Source organism: Trichosurus vulpecula, chromosome 6 (assembly GCF_011100635.1).
Source record: "Trichosurus vulpecula isolate mTriVul1 chromosome 6, mTriVul1.pri, whole genome shotgun sequence".
Taxonomy (NCBI): domain Eukaryota; kingdom Metazoa; phylum Chordata; class Mammalia; order Diprotodontia; family Phalangeridae; genus Trichosurus; species Trichosurus vulpecula.
Genome location: NC_050578.1, coordinates 63,868,802 through 63,894,212, shown reverse-complemented (window position 1 = coordinate 63,894,212; position 25,411 = coordinate 63,868,802). Strand labels below are relative to the sequence as shown.

At 38.8% G+C, this 25,411-nt stretch overlaps 1 protein-coding gene across 1 annotated transcript; it reads left to right on the top strand.

The window, feature by feature from the left end:
• Positions 1-1,612: 1,612 nt before the first annotated feature.
• LOC118853388 (alcohol dehydrogenase 1-like) lies at positions 1,613-25,175 on the top strand. Its single transcript, XM_036763426.1, has 9 exons — positions 1,613-1,630; positions 3,396-3,497; positions 13,096-13,234; positions 14,856-14,943; positions 15,034-15,253; positions 15,453-15,713; positions 17,310-17,445; positions 22,436-22,574; positions 25,030-25,175. The coding sequence occupies exons 1-9, from the start codon at positions 1,613-1,615 to the stop codon at positions 25,052-25,054; spliced, it is 1,128 nt and encodes a 375-aa protein (XP_036619321.1). The 3' UTR covers positions 25,055-25,175.
• The last annotated feature ends 236 nt before the right edge of the window (positions 25,176-25,411 follow it).

Below are 25,411 nucleotides of genomic sequence, written 5' to 3'. Positions count from 1 at the left end.
TGGAAAAATAGAAGACAATGTAAAAATATCTCATTGGAAAAACAACTGACCTGGAAAAGAGATCCAGGAGGGATCATTTTAAAATTATTGAACTATCTGAAAGCCATGATCAAAAAAAGAGTCTATATGTCATCTTTCAAGAAATTATCAAGGAAAACTGCCCTGATATTGTAGAAGAGGGGCTAAAATATAAATTGAAAGAATCTACCCATTGCCTCCTGAAAGAGATCCCAAAAGGAAAATTGCCAGGAATGTTAGAACCAAATTCCAGGATTCCCAGGTCAAGGAGAAAATATTGCAAGCAGTCAGAAAGAAACAAGTCAATTATGGTAGAGTCACAGTCAGGATAACAGGATTTAGCAGCTTCTACATTAAAGGATCAGAGGGCATGAAATATGATATTCTGGAGATCAAAGGAGCTAGGATTAAAATCAAGAATCACCTACCCAACAAAATTGAGTATAATCTATGACAGGATTCCCTGAGGGATCTTAACGTATCTTATCATATCATGGATTCAGAACTACAAGAGATCACCAAGGCCACCTAACCCAACCCTCTTATTTTACAGAAAGGGAAACTAAGTCATGAAGATCACACAAGTATTGAGTACCAGAGGTGGGATTTGTACCTAGATCCTCTGACTAGAACCAGTGTTTTTTTCCAATAATGCCTCCCTTGTTCCATCTAAAAAACCTTTCCTCATTTTTTTATCCCTCCATTAGCTTTCTCATTTATACTCCATCTTAGTCTTCAAGCAAGATCTCTACCATGTCCTTCCCTCTTCCTAGACTCTTTCCTAACTCCTTTGCACCTCCTCCATACTTCCTCCCCCATGTCCTCATCTCTTGATTTCCTCACTCTTTTAATGAGCATACAATTATGCAATGTGCCAAAAAGAAACAATTCAAATATGGTGGGGTCAGAGTCAGGATAACATAAGATTTAGCAACTTCTACATCAAAAGATCAGAGGGCATGTAATATGAGATCAAAGAAGCTAGGATTAAAATCAAGAATCACCTACCCAGCAAAACTGAGTATAATCTATGAGTGGATTCCATGAGGCATCTTATCATATCATAGACTTAGAACTACAAGAGACCACCAAGGCCATCTAACCCAACCCTCTTATTTTATAGAAAGAAAAACTGAGTCATGGGGCTTTGAGGAGACTTTCCTAAGGTCCCAAAAGTATTGAGCAGCAGAGGTGGTATTTGTACCAAGATCTTCTGACTCTAGAACCAGTGTTTTTTCCAATAATGTCTCCCTTGTTCCATCCTTGTTCCATTTTTTCTCCCTCCATTAGCATTCTCATTTATACTCCATCTAACTCTTCGAGCTAGAAGATCTCTACCATGTCCCTCCCTCTTCCTCACCTCTTTTCTAACTTCTTTGCACCTCCTCCATCATTCCTCTCTCATCTCTTCGTCTCTTGATTTTCTCACTCCTTTAGTGAGCATACAATTATGCAATATGCAATATATAAAGAGGTTTGATGTTTCTAGGAACTATAAATACAGGCAATGGTTTCCTCTCAACAAGACAGTCAGAAGATATCGGTTTTGCTCTGCTACTCTTGAGGTAGAAAGGTTAAGGAAGTTAAATTTTCTATGGAAACTGCTGGCAAGGTAAGTAGACAGTTTATTTCTAGAAATGTATCCTCATACTTGAGTTTTATAGATAAACTGGACAAAGTGTGTTGTCTCATTAACTGAAGAACTTTACTATGTAAAATTATATTATGCTACTTGTACATGTAAGAATGACTTATTTATTCATTGATGTATTCCTAATCATTTTTTGTGAGTCAACTTATTATAAAATGTATGTTTTCTTGGAATAAAAATTCTTGCTACTTAGAGGAACTATTTGGTAAATCTTTTGAACAATGTTTTTAAATCTAAATGTCTCTAATTTGCATTGATATCATTAGAGGCTACCTAGAGGGCTAGGCCTAGAGTCAGAAAGATCTGCATTCAAGCCCTACCATACATACTACAAGCCCTACCATACCTTCAAGGATGAATCACGTAATTTCTCAGGGCTTCAGGCAAGGTAGATTAGGAATGTTGGCTTTGGAATCAGAGGCCCCTGGTGTCAAATCCTGGCTCTTGCCACTGGCACTTACTACCTTCATGAATTAGGACCTCTCTTTCTTCATCTGTAAAATGAAGGGTTTGGATTAGGGGACTTCTAAAGTTTCCTTCCAGTTCTAAATCTAGAGAAGGAGGGTTGCTGATCTACCTTGGTGGAAAGAATTTTCACTTTGATAATTGCCTACAGTGATAAAATCACAGGTCCACCCACTGTCACCAAACATCCCCAGAAGGTATTATTCAAGAGTTCAGTAAGACATTTATTAGGCAAAAACAAGTTTGGTAATGATAAATTTGGAGAACTCTTACTATTATAAGAAAATGAGACCCTAGGGAAAGAAAGGGTCACAAATGGTCCTGCCCTTGAATAAAAGGAAGGGAATATAAAATTCTGAGCATTTTTAGGGGATTATTTTTTCCAGTGAGAGACAACATCTACATTTTTATGATTGTATTATGGTGATGAATTCCTGTCTTCTCAATTTTGGAATGAGGTAATTCTTGGTTCTCAATTCTGTTCCCTTGAACACTTAGCCAGTAAAAGGAACAATTCACATTCATGTAGCACATTGAAATTAAGAAAGACATTTCTGCAGACATTATTTCTTTGAGTCTCTCAACAATCCTGTTGTGTGGCAAGGCTGAACAGGGATTAATATTCCCATTTCACAGAAGAGCTGAGACTGAAAGAGCTGAGTGACTTGTTCAAGATAATCTAAGTTACAAATGGTGGAGGCAGGGTGTGAAATCAAGTTTTCAGATTGTAGATTGATTACTCTTTCCAACGCACAAAAATTCTGTAAATGTATGGAGGACACAACTGAAAAAGCATCACCCTGAACAAAATCTATCCAGAAGCAAGTATGGAAAGGAATTCATGATGTACCTTGGCTACTTTTATGATATCATATGTATTCAGTGCTGCAATGGAGAGAGTGCTGGACCTGGAGGCAGAAAGACCTGAGTTCAAATCATGTTAACCCCTGTTTACCTCAGTTTCCTCATCTATAAATTGAGAATAACAATGGAACCTACCTCTTAGGGTTGCTGTGAGGATCAAAGGAGAGAATATTTGTAAAGCACTTAGCATTGTACTTAGCACATAGTAGGCACTTCATAACTTCTTGTTTCCTTCCTTCAGATCTTTATTTTTATATTTGTCTAAAATATGCAGGTTAGAAAATCACCCCCAGTTTGAAGTTACCAGGTGAGACAGCCAGCATGCCTTTAGTAAAAGGGATGTCAAAAATAATTTAAGCTTATATCAGGATCTTGTTCTATTTTATTAATTTTACAGGTTATCACATGTAGGGCAGCCATTGCCTGGACAAGTAATGCTCCCTTATCTATTGAGGAGGTGGAAGTGGATCCACCAAAGGCTGGAGAGGTTCGAATTAAGGTAAAGTTGTTATTTATGATTATCTCCCAATGATTAAAAACTCAATAGGAATTCCTGTTTCAGGAAATGAAGACTTAGATGTTTTAGTATTGTATATGTATTTTTCCCATTATTCAAAAGTTCATGGCTGTTTTCTCTTTAGCTGGCCTTCCTTGAGGCCCTCTCTCTGCAATCAACTGACATAAGTTCTTTATCATTAAACAGTGTTGGGATCAGCATTCTTTCAGCCATTCAGTAGTCACATCTCCCACCATATGCATAGCATGAAGCCCAGGGCCATTTTTCAGGGCACTACCAAAATAGGTATTACATACAATTCAATCCAAATCAAGAGATGTTATTAACCACTTCTATGTGCAAAGCACTAGGGAAGATAAAAAGACATTTAAAACTAGAAAAGTCCCTGCCCTCAAGGAGCTTTCACACTACTGGGAAGTTACAACGTGTAAATAAATTCAGGATAATGTCAAGAGGGAGACACATGGGACCCCAACAACCATGGGGGTGAGGAGAAGCTTCCAATAGAAGGTGATACCAGAACTGAACCTTGAAGGAAGTAGAAAGTTTGAAAAAGTAGGGTGGAGGCAGATTGTGAAGAGCTCCAAATCAGATGTCTTTATTTCCTGAAAAAAATAAATGCCCAAAACTTTATTGTAATACATTGAGTTCTACTATTATCATCATTATTAGCTACTGTTCTTTGGAGAAAAAAATAGAGACAATGCAAAAATGTAAAAAATGGATCTCAAAGATGATTAGATTGATATTTTCAAAGACATATATCTACTTAATTTACAATTAACAGTTGCTTCATTAAATAATCTCTTGTTTGGTAAATACCAATCTTCACTTTCCCCAAATTGGTGAGACAAAAGCTTGAATATCCATACTTGTAAAGTAAGTGATACTATGCTCTGCAAACAATATAAATTTATTGCCCCAATAAGATGTATTGGTCCAATTTTTTCTAGATACTTAGTTACTAAGGGCAGCTGGGTAGCACAGTAAATAGAGTGCCATGCCTGGAGTCAGGACGACTCATCTTCCTGAGTTCAAATCTGGCCTCAGAAACTTACTGTGTGACCCTGAGCAAGCCACTTAACCCTATTTGCCTCAGTTTTCTCATTTGTAAAAAGAGCTAGAGAAGGAAATGGCAATCCACTCCAATATCTCTGCCAAGAAAAGCCCAGACTCGGTCAGGAATAGTTGGACATGACTAAAAATCAACTAAATAACAGACTAGGTCAAAGCTTCTATTCATTAAACTTGCTCCTGGCTCATGAGAGACAGCAGAATTGAGAACTGGTCTTGAAGCCAGAAAGACCAGGTTAAAGTCCCACTTCTGACACAATTTGACCCTGTGACCCTTGGTAAATAATTTAGCTTTGTTCTAGGCAACTCTTTAAGACTATGAGTTGTGGCGAAGGTATTAACCTGCATTGGTAAAGGGAGTTTCAACATCCTGGCATCTGTTATACCAATGAAATCACAGATCTTTTCCCTGTCTTAAACCTCCTATTTCATCATTTATACCAGCTGTTTTTCATTAATGAAGATGGAATAGTCACCACAGAAAGCACTGACATAAGAATGGATAGTGATGATGAATGCTGACTAGTGGTGGGGGTGGGATGGGAACATGAAATTGGGTAAATTTTGTTTATCAAGATAGAAATTTGGATATCTGGAAATCAATTTCTAGGACTTTCTGCTTCCCTTCCAATAAAGCAGAGGTTCTTATCCTGGGACTGGTCCTGAGATAGGTTTCAGTTGGTCCATGAACTTGGACAATAAAAAAAATGCCATCTTTATTCTCCCTAATCTCTAACTGAAATTTAGCATTTCCTTCAAATATTTAAAAACATGATTCTGAGATGGGGTCCATACATTTGCCAGACTGTCAAAAGTGGGGTTTATGACTCTAAATAGGTTTAGAAGCTCTGATCTATAGAGTTTGAACAATAATTAATCATTATTAAATAATTGAAAGAGATTTCTCACAAATGTAATATATATTCTTCTTTCTGGTATACTTCAGGGGATGAATCTGAGAAAATATTCTGTGGGTTCTCCCACCAAAGTGTCATCTGGATCAGAACCAGCCCCTAACCTGTAAGTGGTGGAGTCAGACAGAGCAGCCTAGAGATAGGAGAGTCAGGATAAAAACAGAAGTCTGATTAATTTGCTATAAAAGAAAAAAGAGAGACATAATTATGTTATAACTGAGCGGAAAACTTCCTTAGCTCTGTTAGGAAAAAATTCTCTTAGCTCTGTTTGACTCCAGGCAAGAGTCATATATGACAGCCAATTATGTAGTCACAGAATGTTAAAGGCAAGGCTCAGGATTAACCAGATGGGGAATTTTCCTTTTTTAGAAGGGAAAGAGCACAATGGGGGAATAGCATCAAGAGGACCCTACCTAGGCTGTGTCCTAGGTCATCCTCACAACCTTTCCCAGGCACAAACATCCACCTTTAAGTAGCCCTCAGATGCAGCACATGGCATTTTCTACTAGTAGCTTTATGACGATTCAGAACACCAGCCTAGTAATCAAAGGTCAAAACAACAGTAATTTTATAGTCCCAGGAATTTTTACATTAAATAGCAAAATTTTGCTAACTTCAACTGAGAGCTTGAATATCTTTCTGGATATTTCCCTAATAGTTCACATTTCATTAATTCTACACTTACAAATTAAAACTACCCAAATTCGGGGGCTTCAGACATACAGCAAATAACTAATAGTTGAGTCATCATCAATATGTTGAAGCTACACCTTTAAACCACATTATAAACTTTCATGATAGCCAAGATTTTCAAATGAAAATCTGATATTATAGTAAATATTATTATTATTATCATTATTTGCCTGTTTATAACTAAATATGCCTTATTAAATATTTAACCATTTTCAACTATCTAATTTTTATCACATCCTTTTAAAAGCCCAATTCATGTGTAACAGCATCCAGATTAAAAATTGCTTTGTGGCGGCAGCCAGGCAGTGCAGTGAGTAGAGCACCGGCCCTGGAGTCAGGAGGACCTGAGTTCAAATCGGGCCTCAGACACTGGACACACTAGCTGTGTGACCTTAGGCAAGTCACTTAACCCCAATTGCCTTGCCTTCCCCCTCAGGAAAAAAAAAAGAATCAATAAAAAATTGCTTTGTGTAACAGCATCTCTGTTTTACAATGTTCTCTCAAAATTCATGATATGAATTTAGAAATACAATAATAACACAAACAATAAACTTCAGATGACATCAATTACACTTTCAAATTGTCACATATGAAAAGCATTGATCTCATTAGCTTGGTTTTTTAAAAACCACTTCAAAGTTATCATGTGTGGAACAATTATGTTAAATTAGAGAAATAATAATAATGTAGCACTTGGCATATGCCAGTCATTGTGTCAAGCACTTTGCAATCATTGTATCATTTTTGATATCACAACAACCATTATTTTTTTTTCTTTACAAATCAGGAAACTGGGGCAAACAGAGATAAAATAACTTGCCATAAATTACATAGCTAATACATTTCTGCAGCTGAAACAGAGAAGAGTTGGCTTACAAAGAGCGGAAACCGGCTGCTGCCACACTAGGTGCTGCCAGAGGCACCCAGACTCTCCCAGGCAGCAGCTAGATGGGGCCTGCTGAGGGCTGGCCCTGCCTTGTAAACAGTGACTGGGCTTTGGGGGGATGCAACAGAGGGCACTGCCTAGGGACTAGGGTAGCTGGTGCTGGGACCTTCCCATTGCTGGTTGCTCCTGATGATAGGGCTCAGAGGACCCTGGCCATGGGGCCAGACACCACTCCCCGCCCCCCCCCACACACACACACAGCTGCAGGGGCTGGGGTTGGGGAGCTTCTGAGCAGGGTATCTAGGGGATACTGCCCCCCCTTCCACCAGGAGGAGCAGACCTTAATTTCAAGTTTCCCTATGATATGAGATGAGAGGGTAGCAATCCCCACAACTGAGATACACCCAGGACTGAACGGAGGACAGTGGAGCATGCCAAGTGATAGGGTTGAGGGGAGAGTTCCTCAACACTTTCTGGAGTGTTTTCTCCTTTCTCAGTATCTATCCTACCCTTTACTTAAAGGGGACCATATTTTCCTTTCTTAATATTGCAGAAGTGGACGCAGGAACAAAACAGGAAGTCAAGAAAGGGTTAACAAGCGGTTCCTATATACCTATCCCCACCCTACCCCCTTGGATTTCTGCCAACTAGCCTACCTTCACTTCCCTAGAACAATGAAACTATTAATCTTGCCAATTATTTTTTAAAACTTTTTTTAAAAAAACTTTTATAAGATTTAATCATTTTTCCTTAAAATAAATTCTACAGAGTGGTACCTCAAAACTTACTAAGATATTTCAGACAGGGGTGAGTTCCTGGAATTAACCCAAAGTCTCAGGAGTTTTCTCCTGCATTCTTAAAATGATTAATTTCCAAACTCCTTAATGATTCATTTCAAAACCTCCAGAATCTAGTAAGATATTTTGTTTTGTTTTTTTTTAGCAGTTCTACAGCTTTAATTATCTAACTTTATTTCTGTGGTTCCAACATGGCCAGTGTTGGGACCACAGGAAAAAAAAAATGTCTTACAGGCTTTTTCTGTTTTCTTATAACCTAACAATATCCCAGGGAAAGCCTAAGGGGGTAGTTAGTAAAGTTAATCAGTCTTTCCCAGTGTTCTCTCTAACTACAGCCCTTAGAAGTTTTTCTTGCTGGCTGCTTTTTTAAATCTTTCAAGGTAACAGAATATTGCTCACAGCATAAACAGGACACAAACATTCTGCATTTTTCAAAGACACAGACAAGGCATACAAATAGAGAGAGAGAGAGAGAGAGAGAGAGAGAGAGAAAGCACACACAGTACATTACCAAACATAATTAAAAGAGAAGAACTTAAACTCTGAGGCACACAAAAAAAGGTATGCCTCACCAGTGCACAGTTAATTTCAAATGGTTCCAGATGCGCACAAAATCAAATGCATCAGAAATTCTTACACAAATTAAAGTGACATGTGGAGAAAATAAAATTTTTTAATTTTTTATTTAAAGAAACAGACACACAAAAAAAGATAGCCAATCCATGTGCAAACAGGCCTTACCAGAATGATCCAGGTTACGTAAAGGGCCCTGGTATATTCCTCACAATGAAAAGCCAAGGTAAATCAAGGGTGAGCTAGAGGATTTGAGGAGGAAAGGTCAGTGGACTCACCAGATGAGGGGGATCAGACTTCACAGAAATAAATCTCCAGTGCCATCTAGTCCAACCCCACCAGAAGGTCCATTTGGCCCTGTTCAATGTCAAATCCCGCTTCTGACACCAATTAATATCAACTGGATCAGAACTGGCCTCTAACCTATGGGCCAGAGCCAAACAGACAGGAGGCTAGAGACAGGAGTGTCAGGAAGCAAACAGGAGTTTAATTAATTTCAGAGTGAGGAAAATGGCACATGGAAGCCACCCCTCCTAAGAAGGAGGGCTTAAGGATGCTAAGGCTTGCCTACAACACAGCTATTCTTAAATCTTGAGACAGTTCTCATGGTTGGCATTTCTTGGGACAATACAGGCATTCTTGAATCCCGTGGGAACAGTTGCTGTCTTGGGGGTCATGGCCAACCTCCCAGATACATAACCAGAGGTCTGTGACAGGAACAGAAGTACAATAACTGTCAGTGATTGTGAACATGTGATGGATGGCCTTACGAAATTGGGGGCGCTAAATCCTTCAGTGAACACCTGGTGCTGGTCCAAGCAATACAATTTGCCAGAGGCTGATATCATCCTGACCACAAAGGATTATTGTTATGACAAACTTGGGGTACAGCCTGCTTATTAGGCCTTGGCTCTGGCAAAGAGGGTATCTCCAAAATATTTTGACAAAATATAGATTAAAATCCATCAGTGTCTTCTTGTCCTATGCAATCTTGCCTCTCTTCTCCCATAAATCCTCCACCAACTTTGCCAAGACCTGATGTTGGATTATGTCTGTTGGGGGTCCCCGACCAGCAAGGACCCCAATCTCGGGATGCAATGGATGAGGCAGGAGTCAAGGTGGATGCAACTCCATTTTATTAGGAGAAATGCTCCATTTTTATAGGGTTTGTACTACAAGAGCAGAAGCAGGTGGCCAATGGGTAAGGGGATGACAGCATGGGAAGAAACAGAAATGTAGCAGAGGGACAGGGTAGAAATGTTGCAGTATGGGTATATTGTTGCACTTTGTTCTGATATGGGTATTGATATAGGTATGGGAAGGATCTGGATTGTTGCAATGTGTGGTACACTATGGGATCTGCAAGCGTATGGGAAAGATTAGGACTGTAGCAAGATAGTTTCTGTAGGGGTATGGGAACAAAGTGGGATACTGTCCTACAGTATCTGTGGGGGCATGGGAATGCTCGGCATGTTGCAAAATGGTATCAGAGCTGTATGAGCTACGTGAGGCACGAGGCAGGATGTCCCCTTAAAGTATCAAAGATGTTCCAGTAAGTAAAGTAACAAAGCATTATGTCAGGCATGGTGTTAGGCACTGGTTCAAGAGTATTAGATAATGGCCAGCTGGATCCCTCCTTCTGGGCTTGTGAGTCCTTTGTGGACAGACTCTGCCTGCATGTGTAGGACCACCACAGGGGCTGCTAAAGGTGGAGGCCCTCCCTCCGGGCGCCTGCTGTTCCAACTCCTACTAAGCCTGTCTGGTTTTACCCAGGAAACAGGCCAAGTGCTAGGGTCCTAACAGCCCCGGGGTCGGCACCAACCCCTTACATGTGTCTACTTTACCTCAACTTCTACTCATGTGCTGCTAAATGGTGCTATAGAAATGATGAAACTGCTCACTGGGTCCACCACAAATTTATCCTAGTTGATCTCAACTGAGTGCTTGTTACATTAAGGCAAAACCTCTGTAGTTAATTCACTGTACCCACTACAATGACTATTCCAAACCATTTCTTGTCTCCTCAAACCTTTGTCTCCTATTCCACCAGAAAATTCAGAGCATTTGTCAAAAGTCCTTTCTTCTCCCTTTCTTCTCATCTAACAACACTCAGATATCTTCTTCACTATCTCCTCCTTCATCTTCATCCCTTCTCTTGCCAAGTCAAACCTCTATGCATTTGCCCTTAACCCCATTGTACCCCATCTTCTCCAGCAGTTTGCCTCCTCTGCCATCTTCATTCTTTTACTAAACATCAGTCCCTTCCCAACGACTGCTAACAAACATTCTGCTATTTCCCTTACCCTTAAAAACCTCTTACTTCTTTCTATTAATCACACTACATATTATCCTAGATCATTCCTCCCTTTTAGAGATAAATTCCTTTGAAAAAGCCATTTACAATTCTGTTAAAGTAGCCATATTAATGTCAGCTTAGAAGGAGGTCTCTATTGGAATGCCCCAGATATCTGAGCTATTTTGACCAATTTTTGACTAAGGACTTGAATGAAGGTATAAATAGCATATTTATCAGATTTTCAGATGACACAATAATAGGAATTACAGATAACACACCAAATGACAGAATGAGGATGCTAAAAGATCTTGATAAGCTAGAACATTGACCTTCGATGCCAAATTTTTTTAATTTAATAGTTATAAATGTAAAGTCTTACAGTGGAGTTCAAGAAAAACTGATTTCAGAAGTACAAGATGGAGGAAACGAAGCTAGAAAGTAATTTGTATGAAAAAGATCTGGGGGTTTCAATGGACCTCAAGCTCACTATGATGCAAACAATGTGACATGGCAGGTGAAAAATCTAATTCAATGTTAATTAAATGTATTTCAGTCTAATTCAATAAATAAGAGAGGCAGAGGGTCAATGATCATGGAAATGAAGGGAGAATACACTGCCTTGGTCTGATCATTGTAAGGGCAAGCAAAGTGGGACGTTTTGTTGTCTTTTGTTTTGGAGTGCTTCTCAGCACTAAGGCAATTAAGTGCTTTTGATTGGGTCTTGCCTTTGTTTGTAAGAAGGCCTACACCCTTTTGCTAGTTAGGTCACAGAGAGGTGTAAAGCCCCCGAGAGGTGTGAAGCCCTTGAGAGGTGTGAAGTGCTCTGTCCCTGAAGAAGTGTATATATACTCTGAGGTTAGCACTTTGTTAGGGGTAAGGGATACTCTTTGAAAGAGTGTTGGTGATTTGGACAGGCGAGACTCTGGGTAGCCATTGGAGCCCCCAAACTTTGAAAACCCAGATATTCATGCCTATCTCTCTGGTAACTATGTAATTCGCTGGTCAGATAGCTAGAGACCTGTCTGTTGATTTCTCTGTGTGTTTGCTCTATTTATACAATTTCTGCTTGTAATTTCTGTTTGTATTTGCTCCAAAGTTCAGAGTGCTGGCTTTTCCCCCTGAACTAAGTGAATGATATATGTATGTTTGATTAAAGTAAGATTGTAAACCCCTTAAAGTTGCTTTCCTTAGAAAAGCATATCAAAGAACCTCTGCTAGCAGCCCTCCTGTGTGCTGGTGTTATTGGTCTTACACAGCCACAGCAGAGGCAAGTAGCATTGTTGGTATAATCATGTTGGGAGTAATATGTTCAGTTGTAGGGGCCTCACTTCTGGAATGGCACTGATAACTTAAACAGCAACAGGGGAGGAGAATTAGCATTGCAAAAGTCCTTTAGTTCATATCATGTGAGGATCAGTGGAAGGGATTGGAGATATTTAGCCTGGAGAAGAAAAGGTTTGGGGAGAAAGGCAGCAGAGCTGACTTCTGGTGTTTGAAGGGATTTCCCATGAAAAAGAAATTAGACTCATTCTATTTGCCTCTCAGTTGTGTGCTGTGACTGACTATAAAAGATAAGTATGTTGATGGGGTCCTGTATGCTATACTTTTAGGCACTACCTTGTACTTTCATTCAACAAGCATTTATTAAGCACCTAGTATGAAGTCAGGCAGGGCAGCTAGAGAGTGAAGCAGAGAGAGTACCAGAACCAGAGTCAGAAAGACCTTAGTTTAAATCCAACCACAGACACTTACTAGCTGTGTTACCCTGTTTGCTTCAGTTTTCTCATCTGTAAAATAAGCTCAAGAAGGAAATGGCAAACTACTCCAGTATCTTTGCCAAGAAAACCCCAAATGGGGTCACAAAGAATCAGACACAATTGAAAAACAGCAACAATGTCGAGGTGGAGTGTAAAACCTGTTTTGTCAGGCATAATATGCATTAGGTCAGATCTATTTGATCAAGCTAAGAGCGTCAATTTATGGGCTGGAGTAAATACAGGAAATTCGCCAGAACCAGAACAGATTTTGTTGAATTTTCAAATAGCAGTTTGTTGAGTCTCTTTAGAACCACATACTTTCCAAGCCTTCCTTGCTCATACCTGAATCAAGGTGGAAAACAAGCACCTAAGGATAACTAGGCCTACATGCCCCTGACTCCCCAGTTTTACAAACAAACATTCTGATTAACATCAGAGGGGAAAGAGGATTATATGTGAGAAACTTTGAACTTCTGTTGTTAACAGGGGTTTTTCAAGTATATTATACAAGTATTCAATATACACATTGAACCTCATATTATGGGAAGAAAATATTTGGCTGTATTTGATGTCATTTAATTGTTATGCAGATTATATCTTCAGGGATCTGTGGTTCAGATGATCACATTACAGAAGGAAAAACCAAGACACCTTTACCTGCAATTTTAGGACATGAAGGAGCTGGGATAGTAGAAAGCATTGGAGAAGGTGTGAGCAGTGTGAAACCAGGTAAGGAGGAACCCAAAATGGTGTTTGATGTCAGAAACTTCTTTCTACCCCACCACAAAAAATTATCACATTCTCTACAAAAAGGAAGGAGATTTTGAAGTAGATTAACATATGTATAAGGTGATTATAAGATTCAGATCTGGAAAAGACTTAGAGAGAAAATTACTAGATTGCCAAATTCTCTATTAGATTATAAACCTTCAGACATATGAAGGAAGACGTTATTCCCCCCCCCCCCAGAGAAATAGAGAAGAAACAAGTAGAGTATGGTCTTGGATAGATGCATACCACTTTATATTTCTACATATGAGTATAATTATAGATATCTAAGTATAGGTATGTGTATATAAGTGTATAGATGTATGTGTATATGTATACGTATATATGTTCTGTGCATATGTATATATATATTGTTTATCTATACATATGTGTATGTGTGTGTTATATGTGTGTCTGTGGAGAGAGAGAGAGAGAGAGAGAGAGAGAGATAATCTTCCACTAGTATGAGATGATAACTCAAACCGCTCAGTTGGTCTCTCTTTAGAGGGCAACACCAGGCATTTACCAAGCCAACCAGCTCAAAATATAGTTTTTTTTTCCTTGGAAATTGTTCTCCCCAAGAGAAGGTACAGTATTCAGAAAGAGACACCGGTCAGTACCATTAAGTGCTGCAGACAGGTCAACAAAGATGAGTTTTAAGAACATGCCATTGGATTTGGCTAGTAAGGGAACAATTCAGAGGAGAACAGGTTCAGGTGAGTGATGAGTTTGGGAGACAAATTGCAAGGGGTTGAAAAATCAGTGGCAGGCAGAGGAAATGGAAGCCAAAAATGTAAACAGCCTCTCAGTTTGTCTGGGAAAGGGAAGAAAGGGTAAAGGAGGATGATTTGAGATCGTAGAGTCAAGTAAAGGCTTATTAAAGATGGGGGAGATCTAGCCATGTTTAGTAGGAAACAAGCCAGCTGATGAGGAAAGACCAGAGATTAGAGAATGAGGGTCTAAGAGTGATTTTAAGAAAAGCAGTCAGAGGAAACAGGACTGAATAAGATGAAGGGTATAAGGAGAGGGGATACAAGAAGATTGCCTCCATTTTTTAATTTTTAAACCTTTTTATTCAAAATTAACAAAATATCAATAAACACAAATATGTTGATATTCAAATGAGAACTAAAAAGAAGATTGTATAAGACACTAAACATCTGTTATATATAGTTTTTTTAAGTTTATTATCAAGTAGCAGGAAAGAGGGTACTCAAAGCCATTAGCCTCTAGCTTGAATGTTTTTTGAGGGAGGATAAGCCATAGGTATTCTTGAGCATGTAGTGGTTTTGCAAGGCTTAAAATGCCAGAGAATTGATGTCCATAAAGCCAATAGCTTCTCTTACATTCATGCAGTCATTTGCACAGCCCACATCAGAAGGAAAATTACTTCTTCCAAGCAAAGAACATTTGCATTGTTAATGCCAGTTATGTGACAAGCTTTCATTCCAAATTTGTGAGTTATCTTCTATGAAATCCAATGTGTACAACTTGCTGAATGATCTCCACATTTCACTTCGATACGATTTAATTTTTCTCTCCATTCATAGTGATGATCATTTCTTCTGTCTTCCTCCCTTAGGAGATAAAGTCATAACAAGTGCTGTACCTCAATGCCGTGAATGTGACTCCTGCTTACATGCCAAGGGCAACTGTTGCCTGAAGGAAGAGTAAGTGCCTTCCTTATCACTAATTCTGCCTACATCTTTACCCATGGCTGATGAATCTCATTTCTCTTTGTGTCTGTCTCCATGGACTAGTGTCTTTTCTCCTGTTGGATTGATGCTTGATGGTACCAGCAGATTTACATGCAGAGGAAGGAAACTGCATAACTTTTTTGGAACAAGCACATTTACCGAATACACAGTGATGCATGAGATATCAGTAGTAAAAATTGATGATGCTGCACCCCTGGAGAAAGTCTGCATAATAGCCTGTGGATTCCCTACTGGCTATGGAGCTGCTGTTAATGTAGCACAGGTGAGCATGTGTTGATGGGCAATTCAGTGAATGAGGCTTTCCCTAATCGATGCCAAAACATGGCTGAACCAACCAAAATGGTCAAGCAAGTAGCCTTGTAAAGACTCGGGCAGACTGTGAAGACAATTTCTTCTATTCTGGTGATGCAGGCATATTCAGCATTGAAGTCTCACTAGGAATTTGTGTTTTTCATGTGCAGGTGACTCCTGGTTCCACCTGTGTTGTCTTTGGGCTTGGAGGTGTTGGCTCTGCAGTTGTTCTGGGGTGCAGAGCAGCTGGTGCTGCCAGGATCATTGGCATTGACATCAATGAAGGGAAATTTGCTAGGGCAAAAGCTCTTGGGGTCACTGATTGCCTTAATCCTCAAAACTTCAAGAAGCCCATCCAGGAGGTGGTGGTGGAAATGACTGGATTTGGTGCTGACTTTACCTTTGAGGCTATTGGGACTATCGAGACCATGGTATGTTGTCTGTGAGCACAGAGAGAAAGTGTTTTAGGTCAGCAAGTAACCACATATTAAACTAATTATCTTTCCCAAAAAGTACTTTAAAAAAAATAACTAACGCACATGAGAAGTTACCTTACTTTCAATGTTCTGTGTAATGGAATGTTTTTAAATCGTCATAAGCATGCACTGTTCCCAGTGATATAGCATTATAGTACACACAGATTCGATATAAGTAAGACCAATCCAAGATGAGTTCCTACATGTAGAAAGGGCTGCCCCCCACATGTGGCATGGGGGTGGCTCAAAAGGAGGAAAAATAGAGATCTCTAGCCTCTTTCCCCACCCCCAACAAATGGGAGGTACAATGCCTTTTCCCTTCTGCATCACCTCAGTTCAGTTCCCAGAGAGCACAGTACCAGTTCTAAATTCTAAAGCTCCCTAAGGCTTGAGTCTCAGACACTCTGGCTTCTCGGAGTTTCCAAGCTTGGCTGGCTAGATGCACCACCCCACCTGCTTACCTGGCTCCAAGGTCACCATGGCTCACTCTCAGTTCCATGAAGATCACCTCCAGCACCTGAAACTGAGGAAAAACAACAGAAGGGAAACAACCACCAACAGGACCACTACCTGGAGCCAGGGTCAAAAGTGAATAGGAGAAGAACTTGCCTTTCCCTCTTACCAGCTCAGTTTATGGCACCCATGTCCAGCATAACACATAAGGATGGCTGAAAAGAGTGTAAATGAAAAAATGGTAGAAAAGAGAGTGAATATCTCAGTCTCATAAGTTTTAAAGACACAGACAGCCAATCAATGGAGGGCAAACAGGGCATGCTCAAAAAGCCTGGGCTACAATAAAAATTCCTCTCTCTGTGTCCATCTCTCTCTCTCTCTCTCTCTCTCTCTCTCTCTCTCTCTCTCTCTCTCTCTCTCTCTCTCTCTCTCTCCCCCTGTCTCTGTCTCTCTCTCCCCCATCCTTTCTCCTGTTCTTACATTTTTTCTCTCTCTCTACCTCCATCTCCATCACTTTTTCTCCATGCAAGTCTCCACATCTTGCCTTCTCTTTCCCTCTCTTCCTGATCCCTCCTCTCAAGACCAAGAAATGTAATGGAAGAAAGAAGGAAGGAATACTAAAGGGATGGGAATATAAACAGAAATACTTGAGGCAGAGAAGGAAAAAGAACAGTCAAATGGAAAAACTAGAGGGAAAGAAGAGAAATAGAAGAAAGGGTATAGAGGGAATATACTTGAGGCATAAACTACAATAAGTATTACATCATATGCCTCAAGCAAATTCAGATACAGAAAACTGAAGACATCCTCTATTTAAAGACATTTTCTTCAAAACAATTAGAATGAAGGATGAAGCACAGGAGAAGGGAAGGAAGGTGACAGGGGATGGCCCAAGACAAACCACCTTGTTTGACACACTACCTCAATCAAGAAATGGAAGTTTGTGACCCAATTTAACTCATACAGCTCAAATGAACATGACCTATGCTTAAACTAGGCATTAATTCTACTGGTTCTCATGGTAGTGAGCTCCACAGTGAAAGTCTATGTGACACAGAAAAGTGGCTGAAGGACTCACAATTGTACTATTAACCCTAGGTGGCTGCTCTGGAATCCTGCAACCTGAGTTATGGTGTCTGTGTTGTTACTGGACTATCACCAACAGGATCTCAGCTCTCTTTTGACCCGACGAAGCTACTATCTGGCCGGATCCTGAAAGGGTGCTTGTTAGGAGGTAGGAAGAAAAAGTGAAATGAACAGCAGTTTTAACTTTAACAAATCCCTTTGAATTTTCCAGAAACATTGGGACAGATAAATATAGCAGCTAACGCTTACAGAATAAAAGACAACAATGAAGTCGATCAATAGATTAGTCAAATAATAAACATGGAAGCACAATCACGAAGGACTCAGTAAATTTAAACTGTTTCTATTCCTATGTTGGAAGATTTTTATGCATATATATACACACATACATGCATATATACATGTATATATGTATGTATAAATTCTTTTTGATTTTTAAATATTTCATTTTTTCAATTACATGTAAAGACAGTTTTTAGAATTCTTTTTAAATTTTGAGTTCCAAATTTTTCTCCCTCCCTAAAGCAGTAAGCAGTCTGATATAGATTATATGAGTGATTTGATATAGGTTAAATCATATAGATTACATGATTGTAAAATATATTTCCATATTAGTCATGTTGTGAAAGAAGAAGCAGACCAAAATGGAAAAAAATACACACAAAAAATAAAGAAAGTAAAAATAGTATGCTTCAATCTGCATTCAGAATCCATCAGTTCTTTCTCTGGATGTGGATAGCATTTTCCTTCATAAATCCTTTTGAGATAGAAAGATGGATAGATAGCAGACAGACAGACTGATAGATATGTCTATACATATATATATACATATATATAATTTCTAGGAAAATTTTCATTATTAGGCAGTTAGAAGAAGTCTGCATAGCGGCTACAGTTTATTATTTTAGAATGATCTCAAAAAATTTAAAAGATAAGAAAGAAGGATGCACTGGGAGGAGGGGAGCTGAGAGGAAGAACAGGGGAAATTATCTCACATAAAAAAGGCATGCAAAGAGGAGCTGTTGTGGTGAGGGAGAAAATGGGTCAGCAATACCTGAACTTCACTCTCATCAGAATTGGGTCAAAGAGGGAAGAATATATAGTTATCTATCTTACCCAACAGAGAAGTAGGAATGGAAGGGGATAAAAGAAAGAGGAGGAGGGGTGATAAAAGGGAGGGCAGATTAAGGGAGGCAGTGGTCAGAAGCAAAACAGACTTTGGGGAGGGAAGATTAAAGAGAGAGAGAGAAGGATAGAGAAAAGAAAATAGGATGGAGGGAAATATATAGCAATCATAACTGTGAATGTACGTGGGATGGACTTATACAGGAAATGTAAGCAAATAGCAGAAGGTATAAGAAAACCAGAATCCAGCAACATGTTGTTCACAGGAGACACGCTTGAAACAGAAAGACACATACACAGAGTTAAAATAAAGGGCTGGAGCAGAATATTTTCTGCTTCTCCTGAAGTGAAAAAGAAAGGCAAGGCTAGAAATCATCATCTCAAACAAAGCAACAACAAAAACAGACCTAATTTTTTTTTTACTTTTTTACTTCCTTTTTATTTATTTTTTTTCTTCTTTTTTTATTTATAATTTGTTTTTCTTTTTTTAAAATTTTTTTATTTAATATATTTAGTTTTCAGCATTGATTTTCACAAGAGTTTGAATTACAAATTTTCTCCCCATTTCTACCCTCCCACCCACTCCAAGATGGTGTATATTCTGGTTGCCCTCTTCCCCAGTCAGCCCTCCCTTCTGTCCCCCCACTCCACTCCCGTCCCCTTTTCCCTTCCTTTCTTGTAGGGCAAGATAAATTTCTTTGCCCCATGGCCTGTGTATCTTATTTTCTAGTTGCATGCAAAAACTTTTTTTTTTGTTTTTGAACATCTGTTTTTAAAACTTTGAGTTCCAAATTCTCTCGCCTCTTCCCTTACCACCCACCCTCCCTAAGAAGTCAAACAATTCAACATGGGCCACGTGCGTATCATTATGTATAACCCTTCCACAATACTCATGTTGTGAAAGGCTAACTACATTTTGCTTCTTCCTAACCTACCCCCTTTATTGAATTTTCTCCCTTGACCCTGTCCCTTTTCGAAAGTATTTGTTTTTGATTACCTCCACCCCCATCTGCCCTCCCTTCTATCATCCCCTTTTGTTTAATCTTCTTCCTCCTTCTTTCCTGTGGGGTAAGATACCCAATTGAGTATGTATGGTATTCCCTCTTCAGGTCAAATCTGATGAGACCAAGATTCACTCATTCCCCCTCACCTGCCTTCTCTTCTCTTCCTACAGAACTGCTTTTTCTTGCCACTTTTATGCGAGATAATTTACCCCATTCTATCTCTCTCTATCTCCCTCTCTCAATATATTCCTCTCTCATCCCTTAATTTGATTTTATTTCTTTTAGATATCTTCCCTTCATCTTCAACTCACCCTGTGCCCTCTCTCTCTCTCTCTCTCTCTCTCTCTCTCTCTCTCTCTCTCTCTCCATATATATATATACACACATACATATACATACACATTCACATATACATATATACATAAACATATATATATATATATGCATATTCCCTTCAGCTACCCTAATACTGAGGTCTCATGAATCACACACATCATCTTTCCATGTAGGAATGTAAACAAAACAGTTCAACTTTAGTAAGTCCCTTGCAATTTCTTTTTCTTGATTACCTTTTCATGCTTCTCTTGATTCTTGTGCTTGAAAGTCAAATTTTCTGTTCAGCTCTGGTCTTTTCACTGAGAAAGCTTGAAAGTCCTCTATTTTATTGAAAATCCATATTTTGCCTTGGAGCATGATACTCAGTTTTGCTGGGTAGGTGATTCTTGGTTTTAATCCTAGCTCCATTGACCTCCGGAATATCGTATTCCAAGCCTTTTGATCTCTTACTGTAGAAGCTGCTAGATCTTGGATTATTCTGATTATGTTTCCACAATACTCAAATTGTTTCTTTCTGGCTGCTTGAAGTATTTTCTCCTTGACCTGGGAAAAACAGACCTAATTAAAAGAGATAATCAGGGAAACTACATTTTGCTAAAAGGCACAAAAGGCAATGAAGTAGTTTCAAAACTTTTTACAAGCAAGTTTCTCTAATAAGAGCCTCATTTCTGAAATATACAGGAAACTTAGTCAAATTTATAAAAAATAAGAGCCAAGATATGAACAGAAAGTTTTCAGAAGAAGAAATGAAAGCTTTCTATAGTCATATGGGATAAATGCTCTAAATCACTATTGCAAAATAAAACAAATCTGAGGTATTAACTCACACCTATCAGATTGCCTAATATGACAGAAAAGGAAAATGACAATTGTTGGAGGGAATGTGGAAAAATAGGGACACTAAAGGACTGTTGGTTGGAGTTGTGAATTAGTATCACCATTGGAACCATTCCCAAAGTGCTATAAAACTCTGCACAGCCTTTGACCTAGCAATGCCAATACTATGTTTGTACCAAAAAAAGATCAAAGAAAAAGTAAAAGGGCCTATATGTACAAAAATATTTACAGCAATCCTTTTTGATGGCAAAGAATTGAAAAGTCTCTCCATTGAAAATGGATTGAATTTTATTTATTTGAAAATTCAATTCCATTGAAAATGGAAATTGAGGGGATACCCATCAACTAGGAACTGGTTGAACAATTTATGGTATTTGAATGTAATGGAATACTACTATGCTATAGGACATGGAGAGAATGGTTTCAGGAAAAGCTAGGAAGACCTCTCTGAAGTGATACAGAGCGAAGTGAGAAAAACAAAGAGATTATTGTACACAGTAAGGTCGATAATGTAACAATCAACCATGAAAAACTTAGCTACTCTTGATCAATACAATGGTCAAAGAAAATTCTGAAAGACTCATGCTGAAAAATTGTTTCCACTTCCAGAGGACTGATGAATTCTGAATACAAATTGAAGTATAATTTTTTATTTTTAAAATTTTTCTTTCTTTTTTATGCAATCAATAGAAATATGTTTTGCATGCTTTCATGTGTACGATTTACATATTGCATGTCTTCTCAAAGGGTATTGGAGGAGCTGAAGGGAGGGAGAAAATTTGGAACTCAAAAAAACATTTTTAATGTTAAAAATAAACAGTAAATTTTAAACATTTTTTAAAAGAGCACTAAATGTTGCAGAGAGGTCAAGAAGGATGAGAACAAAGAAAAGAGCACCAAATGCAAAGAACATTCAATTTCTTACGTATGAATTATGAGCACTATGCTGTTCAGTGTAAATCCTAGCTCAATGCAAGGGTCTTAGAACAGGGAAGAGGTGAAATCTGATTCTTCACAGTCCTACTCTGGACCAAATTATTGGAGTGGGGAAAAAAGAAACAGAAAAAGAGAGATCATATCAAAGTGGAATGAAGTAGAAGATGGTATATGAGCTAGAACTTGGAGGATTGCAAAAATTTCAACAGGAGGAGGGGATGATAAGGATCTTCTAGTCATCTAGAACAAAGACATGGGGGTAGGAAAGCACAGTATGAAAAGAGAGGACAGTGAGGGGTCCAGTTAGGCTGCAGAATGAATGTTTAGGGGCAATGTGATGAGCTGGATAGAGCACTAGATTCAGAAGCAAGACAACCTGAGTGCAAACCCTGCCTCAGACACTTCTGAACTATGTGACCCTGAGCAAGTCATTAAACTCTTTGGGCCTCAGTTTCTTTATCTGTAAAATGAGAAAATTGGATTCAGTTGGTCTTTTCCAGATCTCAAATCTACCATCTTATAATTTATGATCCTAAGTAATGTGAATTAAACTCAGAACTGTGTAGGGCCTTCAATGACCAGCTCAAGCATTTGGTGTTTATTTAATAGGTAACAGGAGGCCATACAAAGTCTTTGAGAAGAGGAGTAACATGAACATTAGTGGGAATATGAATAGAAAGCCATGACCAGGAGACCCATGAGCTCTATTTAGTGTTTCTCCTAGGCAGTCAGTTAGCTTCTTGTGTTCTCTGGAAAAGAAGATGGAGAACAGCCTCTTACACTACTGTCAATGGATATTTCTGCGTTTATTACTTGTATGGTATACTGAAATGTACTCGATTCATTGAATTGGCCTTATTATTCGAGTACCATTATTATCTATTTTTTTTTCCTTCACAGAGTATAAAACCAGAGACCAGATTCCTTTGTTAGTAGATGATTACATGAAAAAGAAAATTGACATGGACCCATTGATAACCCACAGACTACCTTTCATCAAAATTAATGAAGGGTTTGAACTCCTCCGATCAGGAAAATGGTAAGAGCTTTGTTTGGTCATCCTTGTGCCTGACATTTAAATGAAAAAAAAAATCACAGTGAAAATGAGGAATCCCTTCCTGCAAGATCCTAAATGAGTTAGAAACAGATGGAGAGGGTGGCTCTCAGGAAGGAATCACGCAATATGGCATCTACTACCAACTTCACTACTCTGTGTGAGTAGCTGTGTGATGTAACCAAGCCTGTCCTTTCATCTGTCTATACTTCAGTTTCATCATTTAATATGAAGTGGGCATAATAATGCCTATCTGACCAACTTCGGAGGGTTCTGGAGAAGATCAAATGAGTAAATAAAAATGAAAACCTTAAATTAAATATACTATTTAAGTTCCTAATATTATTCATATTGTTGTTGCAAGTCTAAAAGTATAAGGAAAAATACATTTTAAATTGCAATTTAAATACATTAAAGTGTGCAGCGTTAGGATTGTCCTAGTTCTGAAATGATTTGCAGACTGTGTGCAGAGAGAGGAGGTTGGAAAGGTAGGGTGCCACCAGATTGACAAAGATCTTAAATGCCAGACAGAGAAGTGTGAACTTCATTCAGTAGGTAATAGTGATTCAAAGATTTTTGATAGAGAAGTTATGTGAGCAGACTTATGCATTCCTCAGGAGGCTGATTAAAGAGTGGATTGAATGGAGAAGTGAATCTTGATTCCTGCCTGAATTCCTCAGGTTCATATTTAAGAAGAGTTTTTGTTTTGTCTTTTCTGAAATGTGCTAGGACTTTCTCATTCATGCGTACATGGATGAAAGATAGATAGGCTGTCCTGAAGAGGTGCGATAGAGTGTATCTCAGGCAGAAGCAATCATATTTTACCTTTTGGAGAGAACTATGGCTCTATCTTGAGAACTCTTTTCTAAAAATCTTATGTAGTCCCAGTTACTCATTATTTTATGCAACAGACCTAAAGCATCCATGGAAAGCCTTCCTGTGGGTTATGTAGGTTTACCAAAATCAGTCGATTTACATATTATCGAGTTTATGTCTAACCAAGCCATGGGGATGGCTTCCATCTCAATGCTAGCAAGCTATTTTTTTTTGTCCAGTTCTAGTGATTTCATCATTGTAGGGAAACCCTACTGTGGCACACACATGCAGCTTAGTGACTCATCTGTAAATTATAATCTTAGACATGTTGCTTAGGCCACTGAGTGGTTAGTTAAATGGTTTGCCCATGATCACATACCTAGAATGTGTCCAAGGCAGCAAACAATCACCTAATCTCAGAGGGAAGGCATTAGCATTAAGGAGGTCCCAGAAAGGCTTCTTTCAAAGGGTGAGATTTTAGCTGGGAGTTTTAACTTGAAGGGAGCCAGGGAAGCCAAAAGGAAGAGATGAGAAAAGAGAAAATCCAGAGTTGGAGGACAACCAGTGAAAATTCATAGCATTGGGAGATGGATTATCTTAGAAGGGGAACAACAAAGAGGCCAGTGTTGCTGGACTATAGACTGTGTGGGAGGGAGCACAACATAAGACTGGCAAGGCAGGAAAGGGACAGGTTATGAAATGCTTTAAATGTCAGAGGATTTTCTATTTGATCGTAGAGGTAGTAGAAAGCCATTAGGGTTTATTGAATAGGGACGTGATAGGATTAGATCTACATTTTGTGAAGATCACTTTGATAGCTGAAGGGAGAATAGACTAGTGTGAGAAAAGACTAGGCAGACCAACCAGCAACCTATTGTAACAGTCCAGGCGAGAGGTGGTGAGGGCCTACAGTGTCAGAGCAGAGAAGGGGGAATATACAAGAAATGTCACAAAGTTAGAATTGACAGGACTCAGCAACAGATTAGATGGAGGAGGTTGGTGGGAGTGAGAGGAGTCAAGGACAATGCCTACATGTACGAGCCTGGGTAACTCAAAGGATGATGATATCCTTAACAGTAATAAAGAAGTTGGGAAAAGGAGAGGAATTTTCAAGGAAAGATACTGAGTTCAGCTTTGGATGTGTTAAAATGCTCCAGATATCCCATTTGAAGTGTCCAATAGGTAATCGGAGGTTCAAAGCTGGAGGTGTGAAGAGAGGGTAGAACTGCACAAGTAGATCGAAGAATCATCTGCTTAGATGTGATGACTTAAACCCAGATCTTTCTGACTCCAAAATCTGCCCTCAATCCACATACAGACTAATTGGAACGTTACCATTTCAAACCTCTGAGATAATATAGTCTAATTCCTTTATTTTACAAAAAAAAAAATTATGTATTGGGTTGTAGTAGAAAAAGCATTGAACTGAGAAACAGATCTGGATTCAAATCCTGATTTAAGCACTTCCTGGCTATGAGATGTGGACAGGTCACTATACTGTCTCTGGGCCTCAATTTTACTTCAGTAAAGTGGGAAGAATACAAATTCTATCTACTTCACTGGATAAAGAAAATGCTTTGCAAATGTAAATGTAAACAATTGTTTTTGCACTTCTGTGTTTCAGCATTCGCTGTGTCTTGTTGTTCTGAAATCCTAATGGATGAAAGGGACAAGGAAATCCAAGGAGACATCCTTCCTTGCTACAGGGTCATCCTCTTGGGGCCTTCATATAGATCAGGACTGGGGTTGTAAATTTGGTACTTTCTAGAACAGTGAGAAATGGAATAAAGTCCTTCTGAACTTTATGCCATTAAATAATGTTCGTTTTAAATGTGTGTGTAAAGTTGATTCATGGCTCAAGAGAGAAAAAACATGGGAGTTTAGTTCTTGTTGAGTTGGATCTTCCTTCTGTCTAATTATATCAACACAGGTTGATACACTCCTATAAAGAAAGGTTCCTACCAATTTAAAAATACTAAATTCCCTCCTTAAGTTAGTGTGAACTC